Below are 13,990 nucleotides of genomic sequence, written 5' to 3' on the forward strand. Positions count from 1 at the left end.
CATGTTATGTCAATGTAACTGAAATGATTAATTGTTTGCACATCATATGCCATGAATAGTTAAATTGTTAGCTTTTTTAATGTGCACTATACACAAATACACAACACTGTTAAGATCCCACTACTAACAAGGCTGTATAAATTTATACATACGTCATACAGACATACGGTACCTACTCGTATAATAGTTATTCGAATTGCTTTCTCACGCGTAAAATAGGTACTAGTATATTATATCATGATTACATAATACTATAATAGATACACGAATTTTAATTTAAAAACCTTTTAGGTTATTAAGTATAAACCGTTCGAAAATTTAAATAATATAATACATTGAAATTAAGGAAACATAAATGTTATCTATATTGTATTAAATATAAAATGCATATTAGGAATTAGATAATTCTTCAAAACTATTAAAATATATTTTTAAAACATAAGGAATTCTCATGAGAATTACATCAAAATATCACAAATTATATGTAACAATTAGTTATGAATTATAGTTATTTAATTTTATCTTTAAAGTTTCTATTTTGGTTTGAGCCATGTATCTTTTTTAAATAAACTAAAAAAACACACTGGTGCAGCAAATATTATTAACCATAAAATTGTCAATATTAATCCACGTAGAACTAAAGGATGATGTAAAGGCCAGTCTTTAAGTGTCAAATTTCCAATTGTTTCCGACGCAATAGATAAAGGTAAAAAGCGATTGAAAGCTTTTAAAACAGGATGTGCGCTTTCCATCGGCCAAATAAGTCCTAGAAATTATAATTTAAAATATTAAACCATTTTCAGCTCAGTTCAATTTAAGTAATATCTTAAACGGACTCACGAAATACAGATAACTTACCGCATAAACATGAAAATAAGACATTCGTTCCCATATTAATGTGGGTTGCCATTGTGTAATTTTTCGATACTGTAGCTACTAATATTCCTAAAAACGATTTATTATTAACTACTATAAAAACATTTTAAACTCATACGCTATAGTACTATACTATTAGTTTCCATATATATTAACAATTACCTATGTTTTTAGTTGATAAAAAACATATACATAAATATTATTGATAAAAATTATTTATGTATATAAAATCTGTAAATTGTTTCCTTCAAAATTACCGGTGTATGACAACAATCATGGAGATTAATATGAATCTTACGACATCACCACAATACATTTGGAACATTTGGAAGACCCTGTTTATTTAAATGTACAATAACCCATAAAAAAATGTACCACTGAAATTACAGATTTCAATAATAGTCCAGAAAGCTCATAAGTAGTTCCACTAATCTGACCTTCAAAAAACTATTACAGAATGATCATTTGAAGTAAAATAAAAATATTCAATCCAGAGGTCCCCACTCAACTACTTTATTTCAATTTGTAATTATTATATTTCATGAATATATATATCTAGTATAACCATTTATTAATAGATTAACTTTATTAATAATGTAATATACAAATATGAACTCTTATTCAAACTTACCTGCGAACATTCCTTGATATCCAATAATCATTATAGCCATTGCAAATATCCAAAAGTTATTTGATGAAATTGGGTTATTAAATACAAAATACATAATAAATATTTCAATCGATGATTGTATAATGTGGACCATTGTCTGGAGAAATACTACAGACACAACATATTCAAAGAATTTTACCCCTTTAAAATTCAAAGATATAATATTTTAAATAATTTAGCTAATTCATTAATTATTCTTATAATAATTTTACCTGCAACCATTATTCGACTTATTATTCCCTCATCTTTCTCCGACAACAGTAATCCAGTTGATAAAATCATTGGGAAATAAAAAGCTAATCTAAACATATAAATTATATAGTAAATATAGATAAGGTAAGATAACAATGTATCCAATTGAATACATAGAAACTGCAGAAAATTAAAGGCACGATATAATTCGAAACTTAACTGTCAAAAATTAACATAACAGGTAATTTAGATTATGTTTTATTATATTATAAATTTAAAACAAATAACAATCACTTCATAGAGAATTATTGAATCTCAAGATATTATATTATATCTACTAATTAATTCATTAATAAAGTGAAGATTATTAAATCGTAAGAATAACGTTTTAAAAGAAAATAGACATTTTTTATTCATAAAACTACTAAATAATTTATTTAAAAAAGCGGGTTAGTCATGGATGTCGCACTGCTGCATAGTAAGTTACAAGTGGGTTACTGTAATGGATGGAATTAAATTTGAATCTAATGATAATATATCATATTGTATACGAAAAACGATTCTGAGCGGAGACGGTTTATCTGTCTAGAATATATTATAGATTATTAAAAATTTTCAAATCTTAGATTTAAAAAGAACATTTTTTATGAATTTCTAGCTTAAAATAATATGTGAGTTTTCGTGATTTTTACGTATTTTGTCAAAATTCAAACTTTGAATGCTTATAAAAAAAATCGTGACTATGTATTATTTTTATTTTTCAACTGTTAATGGAATAATATGTTTGGAACATTTTATTAAATTTTCAAGCTTTTCTACCCAACCAAATACATTTTTATCGATATTAATTTAAATAAAAACTAATAGGTAATGATAAAAAAATTCATATGCCTATAAATAAATCAATTTAAGTCGACATTTTTTGAAAATTGCTTGGTGGATAGAAATTCTTATTATATAAACATTCGGTGAAAAATTCATGTATCTATGGTAATTTGTTTAAAGTTACATCAAAAAATTGATTGATTCAAATTGATTGTGCGTAAAAATTTCCAAATTTCCTTAATTTTTAGTTCGTTTATCCCAATTATTTAAGAAAAATATTGGGAATTTTTACCCAACAGTTGGCAAATACCAACTAGATTCACTTTCTGATCGAACGAGGTACTGAAGTCGAAAATCGAAGCACTTTTACTGCCCCAAAACGTGATGACAGACACAAAAAAATATACACATCATGGTAAAATCAATACATTCCTCGCTCCGCTAAAAATCTAAAGTATTATACAAATGGCTGAATTTTAATAACTTTAAAAGGAATGACGAAAATCCGAATAATATATAAAATAGTAAGTGAGTGAAAAATAGAATCTTATGAATTTATGAAAATTTAAAAAAAATTTAAAGTTTCAAGATATCCAAAATTCTGACTTGTCAAGATGCGAGTTACAAGAGTCACGGGACTAAAAGGCAGTCAACCATATTAATAATCTCGATTCATTCAACTTACAAAACTATAAATCCTGGAGAAGCTGAATGAATAAATTCAGTGACTTTAACGTTTCCTATACTTTGAATCTGTAAACAATAACATAGTGAAAATGATATGCTAAAAATAGTTTAAAAATTATAATTGTATATATATTACTGAAATTGGGTAAGAATATGGTTTTTCACTTATATTACAATACTTAGTTGCTTCTTTTAATGTTTTCACAAACGTTGAAGTTATATCGTCCTTTATTTTTAATTTCATGATGTAATCTAAAATAGTTAGTATGTATTCATTATTCTGTATAATTAATTATAATAATATTATTAATTTATTATATATTATATTAATAAATTACTGGTTGAATCTAACGTGATTTGCACTGAGCTAAAGTCTATATCATAACTATTGACAAAGATATTGAGACGATTTTTCAAAGTCAATGTATAGTTTGAAGTGAAGTAAATTAAACCCCATATAAAATTGGAATTTAATGCGTCATTACCAGACTTCAGATTTGGGAAGTAGATCTGAAAAATACAACGTTTAATTTGACATAGGTAATTTTAATAATTTTTACACAATTTACCAAATAATTATTGGATGCTCTTAAATGGTCAATAAACATACAACTCAATTTTGTATTATTTGGGTCATTTAAAAAACATTTTCGCTGATATAAATCAGAGCTACAGTTTTTTATTTCATCATTAACCACTCCCAACTTTACATTTTGAATGTTATGTCCAACACATAAATTATACACAATAGTTTGAACCAGAGGTAAAACAAATGTAAAGAATAAAAATCTGAAAATAACCGTATTCAAAAAATAATAATAATAATTGATATAAAGATATTACGTATGGTCTTTGTATAAAACTGCTGCATTTTTATATGTTAGAGCTCGAAATCTTCTCCAAGAGAAACTGTTTTTTAATCGATTCTTACTAAATGGTAGAACCACTGAATATTCCTGTTTAGATTTTTTATTGGAAATCTGTAAAATAATTTAAATACTATAACTAATTAGTAATTGGTATGCAAGACAATCTATTATTTTTTTTTATAACTAATTATTTAATTTATATCAAAATTTAGTTATTTTTTTGATACAAACACCGTTCCGCACAATAAAATTGTTGAATAGATATTTTTAATAAATTTTAAAATAATTTTTGTAGTTTTTAAATTACTTACTTTCTCACTTTCTTGTATACAACAAAGTGATAAAAATGCTTCTTCCAATGTTAACGAGTTTTGTTTCAATATCAAGGTATAAGGTGAGTCTTCGCCAACTATTACACCATTTCGCATAAATCCCACCTATTAAAAATTTCAAAACAATATTTACATAAAGTAATATAAATTACATTGAAGCTAAGTGGAGATTTCAATACTATACATCCTACTGCCTTCTCTCCAAATCTCCAATAAGGAAATAAGATAACGATAAATTATAAATATTCTGTTATTAAAAATTATTATTTTGTCAACAATATAGGTAGATACAAAAATAATTTGAATTTTTTGAAGATAGAAAAAGATGATATAACACTAGTAGGTATAGACAAAACACTATTTCTAACGAAAGAAAAATAATTTTTAATTAATTTCCAAATGTTTGATTCAATTATACATCTTATTTGTATTTACTAATTAGGTAAAAAGTCCGATAATTATTTTTCTCTAAATTAAAAATATATTATAAATGTTGTGGGTATGTACCTTCTATTTAGTATTTAATAATATGTATACCTATGTACTAAACTAATAACGCTAGTATAGCTGTAATACGCCTCCCCTCCCCACCGGTACAAAAAACAAGGACTTTTTGGGAACTGTTTATCAAGCTGCTTGCAAATAGCATCCTGTACAAAGAGGTATTGTTGGGGCCGAGAAAATTAAAATAAAATTATCGCTACTGGTACGAAAATAAGCAAGAGATAAGACTACGTCTCTCTCTGCGTTATAATTTAGTAGTAGCGTGATAGCATTATAGCAACAGACAGTATACAAACGTTCCAGCGCGTTACATTGCTACTGCTTACTATATTCAAATAAACAAAATTATAATAATTACACCAAAGTATGGATTATGTAATTTATTAAATATTCATTTCAGCCCCATCAGGTGTATAATACTAATTAACAACCGGGTCTTTCTTGAACACGTCTGAATTGCGTTCCCATTATCTGTGATATCTAAGATGCTTAAAGGTGAAAATATTGGTTATTAATTATTATCAATTATTTTAGTATTTTAGTATTTTTGATTTAATAAAAACGATTACGTTAATGTTAAATTTTTGATAAGTTTCTAGTTAGTTTAGTTATCTTCTGTACAGACAAATACAATTATTTTCGCTGGCTCACGCCGCAGTTTTAACTGTTCCTTACTCTACATGTATAAAATAACGTAGCATTCACTTAAACAAACATCCTTTCTCGATAGATAATAAAGAAAATATTTAAAACAAGCAGATTTTCTATCGAAATAATTTAGAAGATTTTAATTCATAAAAAAAAGTTCATCTCCTCCCATCTCTCTTACGAAATTCACACCTATACTCTTCACGATCTAAAATCCGTCATCGACAAGCACATTTTAACTCAATGGCAAATCTCGTGGTCATCACTTCATACCAAGCTAAATAAAATAAAATCTACAGTTTCTCCATGGCCATTCTTCTCATTACCAAGACGCCAGGAAGTAATTTTAAACAGATTACGGATAGGCTACACATGGGTGACCCATAAACACCTTATGAACAGATCAGATCCTGACCAATGTCAAACTTGCGGTGAAACTTCCACGGTTGAACATCTAATATGCCACTGCCGTAAATTCACCGACATCAGAACCAAGCTCAACATAGAAGACAATCTGGAAGAAGCTTTAAGTCCCCAGCCAAGCAACATGGAAAAATTCATCAGTTATCTAAAACAAACTTAACTATACCAAATTATTTAACCTAGATATATCTCAATCCTTTTTCGTTCATACTATTACCTTATTGTTTTGTATATATTATTGTTAATGACTCATCCTTGTGAAAAAAAAATATTAATGTTAAAGGCCAATAACCTTTGTTGTTGAGGCTCATTTAAAATTTTAAAAAAAAAAGTTATCTTTCAAATTTTTACCGGTAACAAAATATTTTTTTAGTATAGTTAATATTACAAAATATTTAGAAAAACAATATATTTTTTACCAACAGGCAATAACGGTAATATTTTTTATACAGTTACAATTACGAATACAAATTCAACAATACAATAGTACTATAAAAAGAAAAAACAATATTTTTAACCTATCTGAAATAGTAATTATAATTGCAGACAAGCCTTAAGTCTGTATAAAAACAAGAAGAGAAATATTGTTTAGTTTTTACAATATATGAGACGCAGTAAGAAAATACCGATTTACTCAAAAAAAAAAAAAATCAGGACGTAACTAGAGTATTATATCCCCAAAAAATACATATGTAATTCATATGTAGCCATTTGTCACAATACTACCACCCTGAGCGATAATACGTTATAGCAGTAGCAATAAATCATTCAATATTTAAAAAAATATATTAATGGTGTCAATATGATGGCAATTATTAAGGGGCATAATAAAACAAGAATAATAGATTAAAAATTTAAAAAGTTATTCTACTTCAATAATATATTCAATACTAAATTAGCTAATATAATATATAATACCACGTTTGCTCTAATGGCCTCCTCAACATAATGCGTAGTTATGATGATTGTTTTTCCTTCCAGAGAGAGCTCAACCAAATGATTCCAAATGCTGATAACATAGTTATTAAAAAACTACCGTTATAATGATGAGCAATTATACATAAAAAAAATAAATGATTACCTTTGCCTTATAACTGGATCCATACCGACGGTGGGCTCATCAAGTATCATAATTTTGGGATCATGGAATAATGCTACCCCAAACGATATTCGACGTTTTTCTCCTCCACTAAAATTATAAACATTATTTGTACATTATCAATGGTATTTACGTGGTTTCCTACGAGTCCCAATAAAGCAAAACGTATTTTCATTTCTTGTTTCATTGTTGCATTTTCGGCTTACAGCATATTGTATATGTATAGCTCATAGATGTATCCTTTAAAGCATACCTACTGTAAATTTGAACTATTACATTATCTCTTAAAATATATTTTTTATCAATTGTTGTAGAGTATGAAAAATAAATCACGTTTCGATAAATATACATACAAATATTGAAGAATTTTCTTAAATTATAATATCTGCACTCTACAGTACTGCAGTACTGTAAGTGTCGAGTGTACCTACTTGAATAAGTCACTGTTAATGTATGTATACAATTTTAATTCAATGATCAAACAATGCATACGAACAATTATATACATTCAATCTATTTATCAAAACCTAATTTTGCGTATAAAATCAGGTTTTTCCCAATTTTTTGAATGATAATGAACAAAGTTATCATTGTTACCAACTAGATTTACTTTCCTACCAGAAAATATATTGTAGCTGAAAATCAAAACATTTTTTTTACTGTATATAGTATACACATGTGAAATTCCTACAGAAAAAAAAGAAGAAAAACACACACATCATTGTAAAATCAATATATTATTCATGGCTCCGTTCAGAATCTTAAATGAATCCAACAGGCAACAACAATGATAAATATTCTTCAAATATATTTATTTTTTTCAAATTAAAAATTTTTAATATTAAATTATGAATCCGTTAAATAAATGGATATAAAAACAAACATTCAAACTAAAATTTTTGTGTAATTTGAAAAAAAAATTGTGTAGAACATCAATATATTTTATTTAAAAAGTACTCAATCAAGAGGTATCTAATGTGAATTAAAATAATTATAATGTAGATTATAAATTATAGATAATAACCTCATCATTCATAAACCTATTTCCTGCTATCGTCTATCTTTATGGATTCAAAAAAATCCTACTACAAATCTACAATACCTAATTATTACTGTGAAACATTTATTTTGTTCAAATATTAATGAAGGAATTTAGGATTGTAGCAATATTAACCTTAAGTTTTTAATTTGCGTGCTTAGTGATGGTAATCTCAGAAGACGGACTAACTCGTTAATCCTCTTTTTTATATGTTCATCATTTATTCCGTATAACTTTCCATAAAATATGAAAGTTTGATGTGCAGTTAAATTATTATGCAACGTTATGTCCTGTAAAATTAACAAATATAATATAATAATTAAACTATGCAAATTTTTAATATAAAAACAGTCCTAAAATATAGTATACTTGTGGCATGTAACTTATTTCCGAGTGACGTTGTGCTTTTAAAAATATTTTACCAGCATCCAAAGTAGTTAGACCAAGTATACAATTCAACAAAGTCGTTTTTCCACATCCACTCGGCCCAAGAAGTCCGTATCTAAAAATGTAATATGTGAATAATAATAATAATATTAAATAAATAACAATTCTGATCGCTGCGATTTAAATCAGGTACTTTTGTCATTTTTCTATTAAATATTTATAGCATATTTAATAGAGCGATAAAAATGTATTTTTGTTGAACCAACAAAGTAGAAAAAAAGTTCACAGACATAAATAATATTGAAAAATTTGAAAAATCCGAAATATGTACAAACGCTAATTGTATTATGCACTCGTCTTATTTTACATGCCACAGCGAAAAATATGGTGCATACTTATAGTAATAATTTAAATTGAGCGGATTTTCAATTGTGACTTGTAAGTTAATAAATTATAACCACGATTGTTATAATTAATTAAATATTAATTTTTCAATTATTTTATAGTTTTCCTATACTCCTGCAAAAAAAAAAATTATATATTTTCTGAGGTTTTGATACGTTTGCTTCAAGTCACAATCGACGGATAAAGAATTTTTAGAAATATTTAACTACTCGAAAGATTTCCACAAACAAAAATCATAATTTTTAATAAATATATTGATGTAAAAATAAGGTTAAAGTAGGGACCGAAATTTCCAAAAATAAAAGATTTTCAAATAAAACTTAAAAACTCCTTAATTTTTTGAAAAAATTGAAAAATCATAAAAACGGTTGTTTAGAAAAAAATTCTTTCTCTCCCAACCCCCAAAAAAGGATTGCCAAATTCATAGAAACATTGGATATTATTCAATGAATATTGCCAATATTATTAATTAATTTTATATACCATTAAGGCATTGAATACTATAAGAGTATGTTCACTTAATTAATAAGGTGTTAAAAATAAAAATTATTTTAGTTTATTAAAAAGGTTTCTTTATCTAATTTTTAAACGTTGATTTTTTTTTATACTTTTTAAAGTAATAAAAACTGAGTTTTTTGGAAGTTTATGATTTTAATATTCTTAAATTTTCCATATTTACAGCGACCTTGGGAAAACGGGTTTATCGACTTTTTACAGGATTTCGATCCCTAGATAAAAGTAACCAATCAATACCTATTAGGTACCTACTAATCAAAATGTCTCAATAATATATTAAATGCATACTAAAATCAATACGTCTAATGAGTGTTCAAGTTTTTCTAAATAGCTACAACTGGAACAATAATTATACTTAAATGGCTACACAATGTCATTAACCCATCATAAGCCGATCACAAAAAAATCTAAAATTAAAGAAAGCAATTTATAATATTTCTTAAATACGTACATTGTTCCCGTGGACACAGACATATTCAAACCTTTCATGCTTATAATGTCTGAGTAACGTTTATAAGCATTTTGTACCATTATTGATTTATCTCCAACCATAATATTTCTAGAGCTATTTATAACTTCAACAGACATTTTTAAATGTAACTTAAAAATTAAATTTTAAATAATAATTTTATTAAATCCATAAAAAAGTTTGTATGAAACTATGAATACAAATGATTTTTTACCGAAATACCGACCATAAAATGCATAAAATAGTAGATTAGTATTTTTTTTGTTTTTCAAGGACCAAATTATTTGAATAGGTATTTTATTATTATATATATATTTTAGAGATGCTAATCACGGAAATACAGAGTAGAAATGATAAGGGTTTTTATTACAGTATTATAATATAATGCAGGTACTTGATTATTATAGGTTTACGCATGATACTATTAAAATACATTTTCTAACAAACTATAATATTCAAAATAATGACATGTAATAAATATTAATATAACCAAGGTTAGATCAATTTATACAAAAAATATCTTCTATTATATTTAATGAATTTCAAAAACTATGTAGAAATGGTACTATTTTCTAATTTGCGTTACTTATTTAAAACAAAAATATCAAATTTAATGTCATACTGCCATACCTATGTTAAGTCACTAATTTGATATTCAATTCAAGGAGACACCTACACCGCAACACGTTACTACAGTACAACTAACATATACGATTATATGACCTACCAGCCTCTTGTTATTATCCGTTATTATGGTTAAATACATAATATAAAAAAATGTATATAATTTATAATCAAATGGTCTAACTATATAAATACGTATTTATGCACCGTACATTTCAATGGTATTCATCCATAAATCATAATTATTCAAATTAGGTATTCAAACATTTTTATAAATATATTAATCACAACTACTAATTATATATGTTTTTATATATAATTTGGCTATTTAGGTATTTATAATTATTATAGTATCATAGAACATAACATTGAGCACTGCTCGAAAAATCGTTAGTAAATATTTATAAAAATTTCTAGATATTATTTAATATGAATATAAAAGTATTGTTTTAAAGAAAATGTTGATTTTAATCTCAAATGCAAAACGATTGCACACTTTACCTTTTTACCTAAACTTTACCTAAATCACAACACATTTGCATACCAATCGAACAATTTTTCTTGCAAAAACCAAATAATTGTTTTTTTTTTTTTTTTTTTTAATGTCTTTTTGCTACTTCTAGTTTTTGTTTTAAATAAACAAATAACAATAAAAAAACATACATCTAGTATAAGCATTTTCTCTATACTACCTGGGTTTTATTTTTTTCGATACAAATAAAACGTTTAAGCTAACACTTATTGTCTATATTTTAAGTTGATTAATAATAATGATTTTCTATTTTTTTTTTTTAATTAATCTTTTACATACATACCTTTCAAAATTATAATATTATACAATTAATAATATTATATAACTAATTGTAATTTAATATAATTATTAATTATAAGTCTTTATAGTTTTCAAAACTTTTTGCCACAAACACATAGGGTACTACTTCCTATAAATAATTCAATAATAATATAATATAATCATTATATCAGAATTATTTCTAAGTATAAATCAGAAAGGTTTTGAATTAACTTTTTACAGTTGAGCCACAATTGTGTTTTATGCAAATAAAAGAGGTAAAAGTGCGTTATCATGATGTACCGTAAATAACCGTTTGATTTAATTTTTACCGAGTCTTTATTTACTTATTCAATATCTGCTATAGGTTGTCATGCGATATTTCTCTTCGTTTGTATTTGTTTGATAATTTTTCAATCTGTATCATAAATCGATTTTTTAGCATTTAATATTAAATTAGTTACATATCAATCTAGGTTCTTCTAAAAAAATCATGAGCAATTATCCAATTCGAATGTATTTTGTCGTTATAATGGAGTTTTTGGAACGATTTTCTTTTTCAAGCCTCCGATGTAAGTATTAGGTACACTGTAGACAATATTAACAGAAAAAAGTATGAACAGGATTTAGTGCTTGGACGTTGCTGTTTTAACCTCACATGTTAATTTAGCACAAAACATTGTATTTGCTTTTTAATCTAAAAATGTAATAACACAATACTATTGTATCTATATGCGACGTGGAATATAGTTATAAGTATACATGTAGTGTTAACACAATCTTTCATAAGCAAATTGCACTAAAATGAATCAAAAATAAATAAATAAATAATAATATTATTATTGTCATGAAATAAAATAATGTCACTATAGAGCTAAAACAGAAACATCCACAATATCATTCACTCAACATTATCACTTCCATTTTTGATTTTAATAATACATTTATTACATTTCTAATCTATTAAAAATTTTAAGTAAGTATACTTAAATACCATATTTTCAAATACTATTAGATATTTTAATATGTGCTTCAATTAAGGCAGGTCTTATACTCCAGTGACTTATCGACTTTTTTTAAAATGACAATTTTTTTTCTGTAGATTGTTAATCAGATGATTTTTTATACATTTCAATGTAGGTACCTATCTAAATAAAAATTCAAACAATTAATTTTAGAGTTATTTAACTTTATGAACCTACTTATGATTAAAGGTCTAAGGTTCATGTTAATAAGTTTGGTGGATAACAGCATTTTGAATAAAAGAAAAATTTCAAAAAAAAAATCATCTGCTCAACGATTTATAGTAAAAAATGTTGGGTTTAACTTGAAAAAAAGTAAGTTATATTACCATGTGTTGCTTGTTAAGTTATTTGCAAATCTAAATAATTGAAAATATGATCCTTAAGTCCAGGAATCTTAAAAATTTTAAAACTCATAATTTGTAAATTCATTATTAACGGAAAAATGAAGTTTAAGATGCTTATTGAATTGCTAGAAATGTAAAAATATACATTACCATAATATTATAATAATAATTAATAATAAAATAAAATATTTTTCAAACCATATTTAATGTTTTATAAATTAACATAAAATTATTAGCACATTTTTTAATAAAAAAACTAAGGAAAATCCAAATCAAATATATTATGTTAAAATTGAAAACAATCAACTCATCTACATACACACTATGAATTCTAAAATTAACATTGGTACACAATATTTTAAGCTTTCTATGAATATATTATTTTTTTTTTATTGTTCAATTAAAAATAACATAATAGGTATATAATCGATCGCAACAAAAAAACTTGTAAAAATACTTACAATAAATTTCTCTGAATCTTTCAATAATATTTGTTTACCATGTTCAGACTTTCAAACAAATATATAAAAAATAGCTCATCATACCACAAAATTTCTAAATTCTTGGTTTTTAAACGATCTAGAAATATTATTGACTATTCTTTCTGAAAAATTACAATAACATAACTACATCCCACGCATCGTTAAAAACCTAAAACGTGCAATTTGTTACAGCAGTACTATCATTTTACATGCGAGACGTTTTGTTGTATGACGAAAGTCAAGCAGTTGACATTTATCATGTATTTATGATGCTTTGTTATGTATCTGCAATAATAGGAGGGATAGTTGGAAACGGTGATTACGGTAAGTATAAGTAAGTAAATTCTAATAATATAACTTAATATACAAAGCTATTTATAATTTTCCATGAGGGCGTCACACTCGCACGTGTTGTCTCTGTCTAGATATCTTTGTCGTATAAGTACCTACCTATCAGGATTGAATGAATAATTTATTAAATCTCAAAAATAAACAATTATGAGGACACAACACTATTTGTAAGTAACGTAGATCATAACAAATTTGCGTTCAGTAAAATCAATTTTGTGTATTTTGTGTAAATTTTAATTTTAACGTAAATTGGCCTATATTATCAACCAAGGTAAAATTACAGTGTTTGTACAATTGTACATCGATTTTCAAACGAGATATGAGTATGGTAAATATCAATAATACTATCTATTTAAAATGCTCGTAATTCATTTAGAAATTAAAATACCATAAAAACCAATAACCGATCAGAGAATATTCTTACGTTTAAATA

General features: G+C 25.4%; 1 protein-coding gene across 2 annotated transcripts; it reads right to left on the reverse strand.

Moving 5' to 3' along the window:
• Positions 1-478: 478 nt before the first annotated feature.
• LOC107166886 (ABC transporter G family member 23-like) lies at positions 479-10,114 on the reverse strand. Of its 2 annotated transcripts, none has more exons than XM_089219740.1 (15): positions 9,924-10,114; positions 8,534-8,666; positions 8,300-8,454; positions 7,108-7,215; positions 6,948-7,035; positions 4,431-4,556; positions 4,094-4,230; positions 3,820-4,039; positions 3,589-3,760; positions 3,387-3,502; positions 3,249-3,316; positions 1,759-1,847; positions 1,508-1,687; positions 859-945; positions 479-766 (listed from the first exon to the last, which is right to left on the reverse strand). In XM_089219740.1, the coding sequence occupies exons 1-15, from the start codon at positions 10,058-10,060 to the stop codon at positions 534-536; spliced, it is 2,049 nt and encodes a 682-aa protein (XP_089075866.1). In that variant the 5' UTR covers positions 10,061-10,114; the 3' UTR covers positions 479-533. The 2 variants fall into 2 exon arrangements, with proteins under 2 accessions (XP_089075866.1, XP_089075865.1); XM_089219739.1 differs by having other exon boundaries at positions 480-766; positions 6,945-7,035.
• Between the last annotated feature and the right edge of the window lie 3,876 nt (positions 10,115-13,990).

Source organism: Diuraphis noxia, unplaced genomic scaffold (assembly GCF_037042655.1).
Source record: "Diuraphis noxia isolate RWA-SAM2 unplaced genomic scaffold, SU_Dnox_SAM2 contig0002, whole genome shotgun sequence".
NCBI classification, from domain to species: domain Eukaryota; kingdom Metazoa; phylum Arthropoda; class Insecta; order Hemiptera; family Aphididae; genus Diuraphis; species Diuraphis noxia.

Excerpts from the sequence above, each read along its gene's own strand:
- LOC107166886 (XM_089219739.1), bottom strand. The coding sequence starts at position 10,060 with ATGTCTGTTGAAGTTATAAATAGCTCTAGAAATATTATGGTTGGAGAT. Across the intron at positions 8,667-9,923 it reads TCTGTGTCCACGGGAACAAT|ATACGGACTTCTTGGGCCGA; the intron begins GTACGTATTTAA and ends TTACATTTTTAG. Across the intron at positions 4,557-6,944 it reads AGGCCATTAGAGCAAACGTG|GTGGGATTTATGCGAAATGG; the intron begins GTATTATATATT and ends AATTTTTAATAG.